The sequence below is a fragment of the Nannobrachium achirus genome (genome assembly GCF_963921795.1).
Source record: "Nannobrachium achirus genome assembly, chromosome: 7".
Taxonomy (NCBI): domain Eukaryota; kingdom Metazoa; phylum Chordata; class Actinopteri; order Myctophiformes; family Myctophidae; genus Nannobrachium; species Nannobrachium achirus.
The window spans coordinates 54,970,142-54,986,560 of record NC_137816.1 but is presented as its reverse complement, the minus strand read 5'-3'; the positions used below and the strand labels follow the sequence as shown (position 1 = coordinate 54,986,560).

At 42.6% G+C, this 16,419-nt stretch overlaps 1 protein-coding gene across 1 annotated transcript in view; it reads left to right on the top strand.

Annotated features, from left to right (window-relative positions):
• The window catches only part of mapk8ip1b (mitogen-activated protein kinase 8 interacting protein 1b), a gene marked incomplete at its 3' end in the record, with an annotated part of 59,830 nt that overhangs the window by 1,619 nt on the left and 41,792 nt on the right, over positions 1–16,419 (top strand). Inside the window, exon 2 of the mRNA XM_080729592.1 lies at positions 15,611–15,722. Coding sequence (XP_080585718.1) covers positions 15,611–15,722 — 112 coding nt within the window. The remainder of the gene's footprint in view (positions 1–15,610; positions 15,723–16,419) is intronic.

Here is a 16,419-nt window from a genome sequence, read left to right as displayed (position 1 = left end):
TTGGTGCCTTGCATGGTTTCCTCTGCCATCAGTGTATGAATGTGTGTGTGAATGGGTGAATGTAATGCACAATCTCTGTAAAGCGCCTTGGATAAAGGCGCTATACAAATGCACAATTTACCATTTACTGTATACAGTATGTGAGACAGCACTTACCTCTCTGGGTGACAGCATGGTAAGCAAATGATGTGTGATGCAATATAGCAGTGGTTCTCAACCTTTTCAGGCCGCAACCCCCAAAATAATCATATCCAAAATAATCATATTTTAACTGGTGACCCCCCAACCCTGACAAGTACAAGAGTTGAGGCGTTACATTCTGTATAACACGGTTCTATTGTGAAAATAGCAGATCTACAGTACATGCTCACAACGCCTCGCGTTGCAAGGCGTTGTGAGCATGTAGATGTATTTTCACAATTTAGATGTATTGTCACAATTTCTGCCTCTAATATTTAACAATTTGGCCAATATTTAATTTGTCATTTTAGAGGTATTAAAAAGTCCTTAAATTGTCACTTTAGAAATGGGAAGATACCCTCTATACACTTAAACTTTATGTTGGTTTGTTTACTGTTTAGTGAGAAAACAATGTTTCACATTAAGCTAATCATCTGGGGACCCCCCAAAATAATTTGGGGATCCCCCTGGGGGTCCCGACCCACAGGTTGAGAACCACTGCAATATAGCATCTAAACCAGGGCTCATCAACGTGTCCGTACACACTACACAGACAAATGTAAGACTTGGTTTTGTCCGTGGTAAATTTTAGATTCAGCTTTTACACACCATGATGGTGCTCTTACTTTAAGACCCGATTACTGAATGTCAGTCTCCAGGTTTTCTCCAGAATATGTATGACACTGATTTACTACTTTGGCAAATTATGAGTCCACTAGTACTTGTGGTTCTCAAACGTTCTATTTTCAAGGACCTCACTGAGAGTGCATTTGTACACTCTCTGAGTTACAGACCTGTTGTTGTCATTCAGGGCTATCTCTTTATTGCGACCGTAAGGTCGCAGTTTAGTATCAAAACCTCCACCGGCCGTCCGTCACGTCACACGTCACACCTTTGCCCTGCTCATATCTCCGCATCAGTATGACATCACACTGCTGACATCAGTATGACATCAGTATTACATCACACCGTACACAAATGACCCTTATATAAGACCGGCATTATCTACCGACAGATTAGTAACAAGATGTCAAAATCGTTGAAGGTTGAATCTCCAGATATGGAGATAACCAACACATCCCTCCATATATGGAGATAACCGACGCAGTGGTGTCTGGTAAGAACTTAACCGAGATGCCTTGAATCGTATGGAAGGCTCTGAAGTCTTGTTGGGAGAACTAGCCGAGTATTGGAGATGGTTGGATGCGATGATAAGCTATAAGCCAACCCTGGCGATAAGGTCTGAGTCGAAGAAATGCTTCTTTCCTGGCAAGAATTGCCCCTTTATACTGTAGGGCTCGTTTGTGTATTGTATGACATCACACCACATCATCGGCTGAGGACTGTGAGGTCAGACTTAGTGTGATGCGTAGGTTATCTCCATATATGGAGATTCAACTTCAATGAGTAACCATGGCAAACTGTCAACTGCCCGTATGTCTTGAGCGCAATTGAGAGCCTTCGTTACACCCCTAAAAACCAGTACTTGGGATTTGTTGATGGAAATGTTCACATAGAGTGTAATAATTGGTAAAACAAACTTTTGGCCTATTTGTGGAGATAAGCGACCAACTTATCTCCCGATTAGGGAGTCTTACTGGTGTGTTTCTGTTCGCTCGTCCGTGGCAAAAGATTAATTTTGACAGAATTCTCCATCACAAGCCAACATGGCGATGACCGCTGATCTAAACACATTGCAGAAGAACAAATGTAAATCCAGGTACTGTTAAGCCCTTTGCACACAGGACAGTTGCGTTTTTTTCGTTTGCGACATGAATAAAACGCATTGGATTTGGTGTGCAAGGCTGTGCGGAATCGGCTCTGCGGATCCAAAAAGGAGTCATAAAAGGAGTGATGAGTTTTTTACCGCATGCGACAAGACGCACGAATCGAACTGGGTTCGATCGAGAAAAAAACGCACGGCGGCAGCCACTCGTCGCACGGCTAATTCGGAGCCGGTGTGCATGAGGTCATAGAGAATCATTGTTTTCTTTTCAAAAAATTATATTGTCCGTTTTATCCGTGCGGTTAAACGCACCTGTGTGCAAAGGGCTTTACTGATGTTACTTCAATTACAGCTTTCATTCGTTGAAATGTGTATCAATGCCTCAGCTCATCTCATCTCGTTAAAGTGCTTCCGTGTTTGACCTTGTACGCTGTTTGGGTATTAAAAAGACAAAGAACAGTAAATAATGTCCTGTTGGAGTCGGTGTCTGTGAAGACTAATGTGGTTTACAGAGGGCTGGTCTGATAGTGAGGTCGGACTGCCCTTCATGGAGGCAGAGAGAGAGAGAGAGGTAGAGAGAGAGAGAGAGAGAGAGACTGACGGATGGACAGAATGGACAGACAAATAGAAAGGGGTAGATAATATGTACCCCTCATTCAGTAGATAATATGTGTCCCTCGTTCAGTATAGCGCTTAAGTGGAAAATCACTCTCACATGACCTGCGTGAACCCAGTTTTTAACGGGTAGTTTTGTGTGTCTCTTCTCGAGATGAAATTGAATTTTCATTGATTTCCGAGGGGAGATTTGGTTGTAATGGGATACACGTTACATACAACAGAAAGGAGTAGGATTTAAGCAGTGTAAAGATGTATAATCCCAAACAAACATATTGTAACAGACAAATTATATATGTTTACACAGCTTACATCCTACTCCTGTTGTTGTGAGTATGTAAGATTAAATTGAAATTTCATTGATTTCTGAGGGGGGATTTGGCTGTAATAGGATACACATACATGGCATACTCACAACAACAGAAGGAGTAGGATTTAAGCAGTGTAAAGATTTATAAATCTCGACAAACCCCCAGACGATTAGATCAAACTGCAGTTGTCCAATGTTCATCAGTAAATGGTAAATGGTGCATTTGTCTAACGCCTTTATCCAAGGCGCTTTATATAGATTGTGCATTACATTCACCCATTCACACACACATTCATACACCGATGGCGGAGGACGCCATGCAAGGCACCAACCTGCTCACCAGGAGCAACTACAGTAGGTGTTCAGAGTCTTGCTCAAGGACTCTTCAACACTAGCTCTGGGAGATCTCGGGATCGAACTGGGAACCCTCCGTGTTCTAAGGCCGGTTTCTCTACCCCTGAGCCACCACCGCCCTCAGTGCTGAGTGTTAATTTAACAAAAGATTTAAAATGTGACAGTGGTGGTGAGAGGCAACTGTTTTATACGCAGGGAGACAGTATAGAACAGTGGTTTTCAACCTTCTTCTTCCACAATTCCGTGCTATTGTAACATTTTTGATGTGGTGCTGTAGGAGTAACCCGACTCGATCCGCCAGATGGTGGCGTATTGAGTTCCTCATACTTCCATCTGCTCAGGACCAACCGCTGGAGAAGGCGGTCCATTTCTTTCCAGCTATTTGGCAGGTGATTGGATGGGACCGTCTGTCTATCACAGTCTGTGTCTGCATGACGTATAGTAGTTGCTCCGGCAGGAAAATAACCACTAAAGTTAAATAAAATCGTTTAAATGTGATATATGCATGTGACTTTGTTATGGTCTGACCAAAAGTACATTATGTCAGGAGATGGAGTCGGCCCTTAGGGTGTTTTAATATTTTCTAATGTGGCACCCTTTGATAAAAGTTTGGACACCCCTGTTACAGGTCAGTACAAGTGATCATGGGGAGCTGTATATGTGAAGTATTGATGTTCCTGACATGGACGCATATGCCGTTCGACCACTGAAGCCCATTGTGGGAAATATTGAGCATTTCAATGAGCTACTGTATGACCAAATGTGATTGATATGATAAAACCCCAGTGTTTTTGCAAAAACAATTCACACCGAAGAGCGACTGATAGAAATGCTAGCCATGTACAGTAGCTGTATATGTGGATGCACGGCACAGGGAAGCAAGGCCAGAGTGATGTCACCGTTAGATGGATGTTACTATGGCCAGACAGCTACTGTGTTGCTCACGTTTCACTTGACAGTGACACAGACTCTGGGAATCTCTGGCTGACCTGCTGCACTTCACATACTGTATCTGCTGAGTCACCAGTCTCCCACCATGCTGTAATGTAGTGTGCGTGTAGGGCTGGGCAGTTAACCGGAAATATGTTGAGACCGGCATTTAGATGAAATTAGATTACCGGTACATATATTTATTATCCACAAGAGAAATTGGTTTTGCTCAGGTCGATGCATACATTCAAGACAGATCTGCAAAGTTAAAACAATGAATTGCCATTAAAAGCTAGGGAACGAAGATGGGTTTTTAGTAGGGTTTTGAAAGTCCCAATCGACTGTGGCGATCTAAATTGGAGGGGTAGACTATTCCAGAGCAGAGGGGCCGTGGCTGTGAAAGAACGGTCACCCCTGCTCTTTTTTTAATTTAGTGGTGAAAACATCCAACAATAGCTTGTCAGCGGACCTCAGTGCCCTGGCTGGGGTGTAAAGTGCAACAAGCGCAGATAGGTATGCTGGAGCCAGCCCAGTTAATGATTTATAAATAAATATAAACACCTTAAAATCTATTCTAAAATTCACAGGGACCCAATGAAGAGGGGCAAGGACAGGGGTAATATGCTCACGCCTTTTTGTGCCTGTGAGGAGGCGGGCCGCTTCGTTTTGTACAAGTGAAGCCTGCTCTATGCCAGTGTATAAAGAGTTACAATAGTCCAGTCTGGACGAGATGAATGCATGAATAGCCATCTCCAGAGTCTTCTAATCAGAGAGTCCTGCCACTGCGGGGTCAGAAACAGCGCTGGTCACGTGGTTCATTCTCACTTTACACCTCATAGACTTCAATGCATTTTGTAAACTTCCGGTTCGCCGTTTGTCACTATACGCCAATAGATGTGTGCGTAGAAGACCTGGCCCCATGAAGTGAACGGGAGTGACGCAGCTCTCGGTAGGTAGAAGGCTCTGGCCATCTCTAGTTGATGGCGAGGGAGATATGGTTTAATGCATGTCTGTCCATGGAAGCTATTCGCACACAGAGTCCAGCTCATCCAGGAACCTGCCTTTGTGTGTGCGTGTGTGCGTGTGTGCGTGTGTGTGTGTGTGTGTGTGTGTGTGTGTGTGTGTGTGTGTTTGTGTTTGTGTGTGTGTGTGTGTGTGTGTGTGTGTGTGTGTGTGTGTGTGTGTGTGTGTGTGTGTGTGTGTGTGTGTGTGTGTGTGCGCGCGCGTGCACTTTCATGGAATAGATGGATAGAACCAACCAATAACTGCCTTAATCTTGCTCAAGTTGCTCATCTATACTATAATTTTGCGAATGTCTGTCTGTCTGTCTGTCTGTCTGTCACAGCGTTTCTCCTCAGTGGCTGGAGCAATTGGATCTGAAATCGCATCACCATTAGCATATGAACACACCTGACATAACTGTGAAGCCCGTTTGTCACTTCATATGCTGCTGTATATTAGCATTTTTATGGTGTAACTACTATCTATTCTGCATCTAGCATGAGGCATATCTATTCTGCATCTAGCATGGGGCAACATGTTTAACCAGCTCTGTGTGTGTGTGCGTGTGTGTGTGTGTGTGTGTGTGTGTGTGTGTGTGGGTGGGCGGGGGGGGGGGGGGGGGGGTGTTGGCTGGCCCTCTTTCAGATGTTGTCATGTAGATCGGTACACAGTATCTCTGTAGCCTTAAACGAAACGGGTATTTCTTACATTGATGCTCCTACATATTATCATGCAAGCACCATAAAGTTACTTTCCATCCCTCATATACTGTGTGCACAGTGCACACACCATAACCCACACACTGCACATCATTTCGGAGCTCATATCTTTGAACGGGTAAGGACTAGTGCAGGTTAATTGAAGAATCGAGAAGCAGAGATGTTTTGTGTACAATGTTTTTACATTTCTTATAAATCAAGATATTGACACAAAAATATTATATTATTATATTAGAATAGATTATTTAAAATTGAGTAAATGGATTAGTCTGATTAACCACTTAACCCTGTTTAATAACTGTTCTTTAATCATATAAGCGAGACAAAAGTTTGAAATAATCGTCATATTGATTGCAATATGGCCCAGCCCTACGTGTGTGTGTGTGTGTGTGTGTGTGTGTGTGTGTGTGTGTGTGTGTGTGTGTGTGTGTGTGTGTGTGTGTGTGTGTGTGTGTGTGCGCGTGTGCTGTTTGTTTGAAAAGAAAGGGAGAGAGGAAAGAGAGGGTGAAATAAAGGTCAACAGAATGAGAGATTTAAAGAGGGGAAGAGAGATCAATATACAGTATGGTGAGGTAAAGAGGAATGACAGCCTGTCTAGAGAGATAATGTGACATAACATCTTTGAAAGTAACAGCGAAGGTGTTTCACTCCCTGCTCATGGCTGTGTTTTAACTTTGCACGCACTCTTGCTGTCATGCGTGTGATTTCTCGACATGTTAACCCATTTAGGCCTAACCTATAGAATAGGGCTAAATCAGAAATTAGCCTACAAAACAAATACGTTGCTACATACTGTACATGTACTGTAATACCCTAGAGGCATTTCACCTGGAAACACAGTGCTTTTATTTTTAGCTCAGATGCTCATTTACACAGTAGGACTCATTTATCTCAAATGCAAATGTCTTTCCAAGAGAACCATGTGGACACCATGTAGCAGGGTAACAAGAGGAAGTGCTAACAGTTGTGTGCTTGAGTGTGTTTGACTGTACAGCGACGGACTGACAGCAGTGTTGCTAGACAGAGCTATTGCTAAAACGGGAGTATATCTACAGTTAGCTCTGGTCCATAGCGTTAGAAGGAGTTCTCTGTTAAATACATTCTGTAAACAACAACACCTCGTTGCTTATTCCCATATGAGACAAAAAGACTAAGACAAAGAAACAAGACCGGAGAATGAATCAAAATGTATATTTAGATTTTACTGTGCTGACAGAGGAATCAGACAGGTTCAGCAGTACAGAAATAATGGTTCAATGGTTCATGCTCTCTCTGACAAATGATGTTTTGACATAGGTATAGGCTTATGTATGGTCAGTCCGTGGATGACGTTTAACCAGTTCATAGGTTGTTTCTGAGATTGACAAGACTGTCACTTATTCCACAAGTGGGGTCCATATACGTGGCAAAGAGTTCCTTGTAATCCATGGGGGGGAAAGATGTCCTTTGCTAGTGTCTGCAAGACACCAGCTTTCCCCAGCAAAGCCTTACAGTATAAAGCAAAACAATTGTCATTGTTGAGGGACAGGCTCCAGACAGTTGATACAGCAGGGAGGGAGAGGGTGTTCTTTCACAAGGCCTCGATCGTCCAGGCCTTGGTGTCAGACTTTGGTCAGTGTCAAACAGCCACAGAAAACGAAATGATATTAACACCACATTCCATGCCATTGAGGAGTATGTTTGTGATTAATTGGCGGTTCTATGCCATTGAGGAGTATGCCCCCACTGGAAATTAATGGTCTGCGTGCGATCACACAGATTTCACGGAGTCTGTCTGAATGCGCCTTCATGCCTATTTTATGCTTGGTTGTGTGCCATGTTGCACAGTGAAAATAGCCGATCTACAAGTGCCTTTCTGCTATTTTCGTTGTCTGACACCGAAATATAAATCCCCCTCATAACCATATTGCACCGCAGCAGCGGGGTCACTCTGTCCTGGCCTGTCCCATGCAGTCGTGACACCTTATCTCCAGTTTTTCCCCTTGCTCTGTTCCCCCTGTCCACCATACAGCGTCTCTTTCTCTCTGTTTTTCAATCCCATGTCCCTTTCTGTCCTGTCCTCTACCTCATGGGTTTTCAACCGGTGGATAGGCCTGTCACGACAATTTACTCAAATAATTGCGATTAACGATTTAATCGTTTTTGGCTTTGATAATTACATTTCTGTTTGGCTTGTAGGCTTTGAAGTTGCACATTGCAGATATGACACATAACCTAAATATACAAAGAAATTACTGAAATATTTGACAACTTTATACTTGGAAAAAAAGGACATTGATAGTGGAATAGCTGTGAGCTTGTAGATCGGCCATTTCCACTATTTTTTTAAAATGTTTGAAAATATATGAACATTTTTCAAATGATTATGACGATTATGACAAAATAAAGAAGAATGTTCCTTTTGGTCCTTAAAAAACACCCCTTATCAATGAGGTTATCAACTGTCAAATAATGAATTAATCGATAATTTGCATCCCTACCCACGATGAGTAACAAGGAAGGGAAAAAACCTGAATCTTAACCCATGGAACAGTGCTTGAACGCCCCACCAGTGTCAGGTGGGTCTATAATGGACCCCAACTAGGGATGGGACAATATGGAAATTTCATGTCACGATTATTGTGAACAAAGAAATTGCGGTTAAATATCCCCAACATCCATTATCCTGGGGCGGAACATTTGCCCCAAAATAGCAGATCTACAAGCTTGTAGATTGGCTATTTTTTGGCAAAGAAATTTGGTTGAGTGAAAAAAAAAAAAGACTGTATGAGCTACATTATTTCCAGGTCCGTTTTACCATAGGTTTAAATGGTACCGGATATGCAGCTCGGCAAATAAAAGGTGAATTGATCCCAGTCAATGACGAAGGATCATTTCACGATAAATGTAAATCTCCACGATACGATTATTGTAAGTGTTTTTTATCACAATAAATGATAACGATTATCGTCCCATCCCTAGCTCCACCTGGTGCTTTCTGGTGCTTCATCCACCTTGTTTGTACCAATTCCTTCATGACTCTATATTTCTCCCTCTGATCCTTGTCCTCTACCTCTCACTTTTTATCATCCTCTTTGCCTCCCAAGTATGGAATGAGCGATTCCCCTCTCCTCTCCTCTCCTGCTCCTGCCTTCCTTCCTATGTAAAGTGATGCTGAGAGGAGAGGGGACTTTAGTTTGGATCATTATTGATCCGATCCTCCACACCTTTTTCCACGGCTCAGGCCAGTGTGGCAATGAATTCGATTTGTACCGGATAGAGAAACGCTTACGGTTGTTGTTGTTGGTGTTGGTGTTCAGTAAAAGCATCGCAGGCAAACTGAGACTCGGATCGGCCCGAAACAAATCCATCTTTACACAAGCTCTACAGTATGTTCTGCACCGCTGGAACACTGTGAAAACCCTACGCTGGTGTCCCGGATCTCTGTCGGGACAAGACATGGTCTGTTTTATTTGTACAACGCGCTGCACACAGATAAACTTGTGCTTCACATTAAATGACAACATGAAATATGTAAGAAAATACAGTAACACGCACGCATGCACGCACGGACACACACATACGCACACGCACACACAAAATAAAGTACTGTATGGAGCAGAAGAGATTCCAACTCAGCTTTGGTGATTTTGATGTCTGTTATAGTGTCAGCCTCTAAATGGTAAATGGTGCATTAATATAGCGCTTTTATCCATAGCGCTTTACATAGATTGTGCATTACATTCACCCACACATTCGTACACCGGTGGCAGAGGAAACCATGCAAGGCACCAACCTGCTCACCGGGAGCAATTAGGGGTTCAGAGTCTTGCCCAAGGACTCTTCGACATTAACTCAGGGGGAGCCCGGATTCGAACTGGGAACCCTTCGGAAACCCTTTGTGCTCTAATAACGGTTTCTCTACCCCTGAGCTATGCCGCGCTCCTACTCACCATCTCTTCTCTACTTTACACAATATGTACGTTACTTCATTGATTGGGGTCTCCCAGGGCACTGTACTTGGTCCCCTCCTTTTTTCCCTCGTCACCAAACCTCTTCACCAAAACTAGATGATCTATAAGCCTAAACAATGCATCACATTGCGACACACTGTGAGCTTGTACGTAGATCTTGCTATTTCCACACAATGTTTGCATATTATTGCCCATTGTTTGCCTAATAAAGTAAATGTATTAATGCTTGGATATATTGTTTGCTTTCACCACCAACGATGGCTTACTATGGTGTACTTGATCTGCTTTGAGAAATTGGCAAACAATACAAATAAATAATAATAAAACAGTAATATTGAAAGAATAGGAAAAGAACAAATTAATAATTAAAGCAAACATCTTTTTGCGGCTCCAAACAGATTTTTAATAAATGTTTGAGCCAAAAAATTGCTCTTTTGATAATAAAGATTGCCTACCCCTGCTTTAGTCTAAGCTTGGAGGAATCTTTAGACCTCTCTCCATATCTGAGTCTCATCTGTTCCTCTGTGTTCTCCCTCTTCCACTCCATCTCCTGCAGTGGTGTAAAGTACATTTACTCTGTACAAGTACTGTACAATTCTGAGGTATTTGTACTGTACTTGAGTATTTCCAATTTCCAGTACTTGCGACGCATTGTGAGCTTGTAGATCTGCTTCAAAATATTTTTGTACATTTTGAAAACTTGGAATGAGAGATAATGCATAATGAGTACTTCATACTTGTGTTTTTTTAAGTACATTTTGGTGCCAATACTTTTGTACTTTTACTCACGTACTGGTACACTTTTACTTGTAACAGAGTAGCCTATACTTATACATTGCAGTATTGATACTTTTACTTAAAGTAGAACTGTCATCTAAAGGGGTACTGTCACTTTAAAAAGTAATCTTAAAATATTAGTTAATATGTTTATGATGTCATTGTGAGAATGCGAAATTAATATAAGCCAATCAAATTAATTGACTGTACTTAGACTACTGTACTGGTCAGCTGTTGTTGGGGGGCGAGGGGCAGATTGTACTTGTGACATATGAGTTTCAGACTATACTACTCATATACTATTATAATTTCTGGGCGTGTCAGCGGGCCTTTAAGCAAAAAGTACTGCTGAGTACTTTTTCCACCACTGCCTCCCAGCCCCTCCCAGGCCTCATTATTGTGGTAAACAGATGCTTCCTCCCAGGCCATTTCCGTCGTCCGTGGCCCCATACATATATCGTTGTTGTCGGGCGGAAACCTTGTATCTCCAAGTTTCAAATGTGTACGTTCTTTCGCAAAGCAAAGCCTTGCTTCATCGTACGAGACCGTCGCACAAGTGAAAACAGCAGATCTACAAGCACACAATACGCCTCGCACCGCGAGGCATTGTGTGCTTGTATATCGGCTGTTTTCACTAGTTTAAATCATTTTTAAAATGATAAATTCAAAACGAACGGTTTTGGACATACAAGGTTTTCATCCGACAACGACGATATGCACGTGACGGTTCTAAAGACGGCCTCGGCTGCCGCAGCTCACTGTATCGACGTCGGCAGTAGGAGACAAGAGACTGCTGTGCCATTTCTTCTCTGTCATTGTATTGACGTATTGACATGCAGCAGCACAGATGCCAAGCTGGGGAATCAAAAGCAGGATGTGTACGACACACACGTAGCCCGGGTCCTGTAGGCTGAGTCATCCATATAAACCAGCCATTGTTGTTCACTTCAATTCACTTCAAAGGGGCTTTATTGGTATGAGAAAACATACGTTTACATTGCCAAAGCAAACATGAAACAGAACAAACATGAATCAAGACTGTTCAATGGACTTTTTGCAAGACAAGTTGCACGTTGTTTTAAAGAGATGGTGCCATAGTTTTGTACTTTTTCTGTTTTGTATGTGTCTATGGAGTTAACATTAGTCTATGGGGCCAACATCCTGATCGAAAAGTCCTGATGGAAAAATACATATTTAATGACATCATAAAATGTACCATACACCCAACACTGTGGGTGTGGCTAACTTCAGCTGGGTCACCACCCACCTGACAACCAGACATACTTAATGAACTGGTGGGTGTGGCCACATAAAAACATTTATTTTAGCACTTTCTGTACACTTTTTGGGGAAAAGAATCTTCTTTCTAGTTTAATCATAGTACCTGATCATCATGTTTTAGGGGGAAAACATCTTTATCCTCTCCTCTCCTCTCCTCTCCTCTCCTCTCCTCTCCTCATGGCTCTCACTGGCGTCTTGCTCTTTAGCTCCAAGTGCCACTGATGGTTGTCATCTTCTCTAATCACATTTATTGCCTCTCCCTCTGTGCCTCCCATGTGTCTGTCTCTCCCATTCTCTCTCAATTCAATTCAGTTCAAAGGGCTTTAATGGCATGAGAAAACATACGTTTAGATTACCAAAGCAGAAGTGTGCACAGTAAAATACAATCAATATAATAATACAATCGAAGTGGTGACCCAGCTGAAGTTAGCCACACCCACAGTTTTGGGTGTATGGTAAAAGGGGAGGGGCTGAGTTTATGATGTCATTAAAGGTCGTTGCACACTGCTGCGTTTTTCGGGCCGAATATCGGAGTGAATTTCGGAGCACGTAAATAAAAAAAAATCTACCTCACGTTATGACGATCACGTTTGCACACTGCCGCCCGTTTCGTATTTATTTTCGGACCAGTGTTGATTTTTTCCGATTTTCGTAACTGTCACCACTGGGTCCCTTGCTCTCTCTCTCTTCTCTCTCTCTCTCCTTGGCCTGAAAAATGCTTTCGAGGATTTCGGATTTCCAAAACGTAACGAAAAAACGCAGTGCAGTGTGCAACCAGCTTTACTCAGTATTTTTCAGTTGGGCTTTTGACTCTGAGGCTTTCAACTGTCAGGAAGTAACCAACCAGATCTCGAGTGCCGCGCTGCGACCCGAGTGCCGCGCTGCGAGCTTGTAGATCTGCTATTTTTGAAAAGTCGTGAAAATGTGCGCACATTTTTGAATATATGTATTTTTCAAGTGAACATTTGTAACTCGAAGTTTGCTTCTGGGGGGTCCCTGGAACTAAATAATTTGAGATGGGGGGGGGGGGGTCCTTCACGTGAAAAAGTTTGAGCATCACCAACCAGATCTCAGAACCAGATCTCTCTCTCTCTCTCTCTCTCTCTCTCTCTCTGTCTCTCTCTCTCTCTCTCTCTCTCTCTCTCTCTCTCTCTCTCTCTCTCTCTCTCTCTCTCTCTCTCTCTCTCCGGGTCTCTTTCTCGTTTCTGTCTCTCATTAAGTCTCTAAATTATTTCTGTCTCTCTGTCTCTCTCACTTTCTATTTCTGTCACCTGGGTCTCTCTCTCGTTCTATTTCTGTCTCTGTCTGTTTCTGTCTTGTTTTGTGTGTGTGTGTGTGTGTGTGTGTGTGTGTGTGTGTGTGTGTGTGTGTGTGTGTGTGTGTGTGTGTGTGTGTGTGTGTGTGTGAGTGTGTGAGAGTGTGTGTGTGCGTGTGTGTGTGTCTCTGGTCTCTCTCTCTCTCGGGGAGCAGGAGGAAGCAGGTTACTGTAAAGAGATAATTATGGCCAGGGAAAATGAAAGCTTTGTTTTGTGGATGCTAATTGAATCCAGGGGAAGCCGGCTGGATGATGTATTCTGACATCAGCGTAATGACCTAGCTGCAGTATGGGCAGTGTTCTCTTAACAGATAATAAGGATGTTTTGCAGTGATCAATGTATATAATGTAGCTCCCCAGCGCATTTTAGCAAACAGACTTTGTAACAGGTCACCGAAGGGATTTAACCCATTTAGGCCTAGAATTATTTATTGCTTTAACTATTAAAAATAGCAGATATACAAGCTCACAGCGCGTAATTTTGGGGGTCCTTGACATGTAAAAGTTTGAGAACCACGTACTGATTTAGAATAAGCCAATACTGCCCTAAAAACCCAGAGTGCAGTAACAACCAACAACAATTTGACTGAAAAAGTTGCATGTTCTCTATGGACCAAAAGTACTATAAAAGTACTCAATTTTTTAAGATTTTAAGCCTTTATTGATAGAGAAGCAGTGGTGTGATTTGGATTTTTTAACTAGACGCCACGTGCACGCGCGCGTGCACACGCGCGTGTGACAGAAAACTTTTTTAATTTTTTTATTTCTTATTTAGTTCCTTTTAGTTTTATATAAAATACCAGCCCGTTCTTTCGGTTGTAATGTGCTTAGTTTTACCTGATTGTCCGAGGTCTTCTAGTGCAGCCAAGCACGTTAGCCTGGCAGTTAACACAGCAGGACTAATGAGATGTAGGACTTATGAGCAGTCCCCGCTGTGAGGACGTAGGTGAGGCATGCCCGAGAATTATTATGCAAAGCAGTCAGGTGGGGGGATTGAAGTGTTGACCGCACCGTCAACACATCTTGACGACGTGCGTGCACGCATGTGCATGTGGGGCGTGCGTGTGTGCAGATTGAGAAGTAGTGGAACGGCTATCCGCTAGGTTCCACCTTCATCTCAGCCCTGTAGAGAAGTGAAGTCAGACAGGAAAAAGGGAGAGAGAGAGATTGGGATTGACACGCAGTAAAGGCCGCCGGGATTGAACCCGATCTGTCTGACGGATAGACAGACAGACAGACATGCAGACAGATCACATGTCCTCCCTGCAGGTGTCCTCCAGCACTGTCATGCAGGCTTACGTCAGAAGATCTATAGATAAGATGAACATGACAGTCCTTTAGGGCTGTCACAATTATTACATAATCGTCTAATCGTGATTATTTGACATTATCGCAATTATTTTGTCATAATCGTCATAATCGTGAATGTTGAAAAATGTCCGAAATAGTGGAAATAGCAGATCTACAAGCTCACAACGCGTCGCAGCTTGTGGAATGTGGATCGGCTATTTCCACTATCAAAGTTATTTTTTAAGTAGTAAGTTGTCAAATATGTCAGTAATTTCTTTGTATATTTAGGTTATGTGTCATATCTACCATGTACAACTTCAAAGCCTAAAAGCCAAACAGAAATGTAATTATCAACGACAAAAACACAATTAAGTCATTAATCGCCAATTATTTGAGTGACAATTAATCGTCATGTAAAATGTCATATCGTGGCAGCCCTACAGTCCTTCTCCCCCCGAGTTAGTCCTTCTGGTACTTATCACACAGTCAAACCCTGAGTGTTGGTTTAACTCTGAGAGTGTAAAAATAAACTCTTTAACTCTTTAACACTCTATAAGTAAACTACGCATCAAAAAGTTAGGAAACTTAACGTCAGCCCATTATATCTCCTCTTTAATAATACCAATTGGTATTGTGTTTTATGTCATTCTTATTGTTGATTAGTCACCTTTACAACAAGGTAAAGCTTGTATGCATAGGGCATTCATGGAATGAGCAGCACAGCCAAACGTGTGTGGGTAGTGACCCCCAAACATTTGCCAAAATTTGGTCCATTACATCTCCCCTTTAATTACTGTATACCAATTAGTATTGATTAGTTACGTTTACAACAAGGTACAGCTTGTACCGTTATGTGTCAGGCATTTGTGGAATGAGCAGCACAGCCAAACGTGTGGTAAGCGCCCTCGACAAAAAAACACCTAAATGGCCTGAAATACTGTTCTGTATCGTTATTATGGACCGAAGTTAAGTTTAACTTTTTGTGCATAGTTTTTATTTGATTTTCACTGTTCTTTTCCTTTTCATCTGTTCTGTTGGAATTGCAGTTACATTCTGAAGGGACAAACTAACGCAGTAATGTCAGCCTAACCATGTCTCTTCTCCTTTCTCTGTCTAACTCCCTCTTGCTCCTTCTTCTTGTCCTCCCCATGTGAGCAGGCTGACCCATGACATCAGCCTGGATGAGTTTGAGGATGACGACCTGTCGGAGATCACAGAAATCACAGACGAGTGCGGGATGAGCCTCAACTGTAACGGCCTGGATATCAAGGTAGGGTGGGGTGTCACTGGAGCAAACAAAATACACAAATGAATACATTTCACACAATATACTGCAGTGAGGCTAACTGGAAGGATGGCAAGTTGGTTCAAACCCCTTTGGTCCAGGTGTAACTTTTCGACTCTTTTCTTCTTCTTTTTTTGTGCTATGGTCAAGTATGGGACCTCAGTTGTACTTCAGCCAGGCCAGGGAGGGTATTTTTAAATGTGTATCCAGAAACGGTTGCCTGCCCTCAGTGTCTTATGATGGTTGGTGACTGGAGTGACTTAATTGCCCAAGGTTACCTCGACAGTTGCTATGACCTTGATTCACTACTCATACAAGTGCCCATATCCATACATAGTCCCAACTCGCCAAGCCTCTGCTCTACTTTAGTCAGTTAACTTTGCTTTTCTACTTTTACCTGACCCCTCTCTTAGTTCCACCTCCCCCTGGAGGTGATCGTCATCAAGCAATGGCCCCATGAAAACAGCTCTCTGTCCTGGGCTAAGCTAACTCTAAAGCTATCTGCACACAATCTCCATTTTAACCTACTATAAAGCCTATCAGAAACTGTTTTTGGAAACATTAACGCAAGAAATAGGCCTTGCAGTTAGTTGATGTTGCTCAACACTGATTCAACTCCCGTTAAAAACATCTAGGATACGTTTGTTAATAAGTTCAAGTCCCTATTGTATGGGTCTTTGAT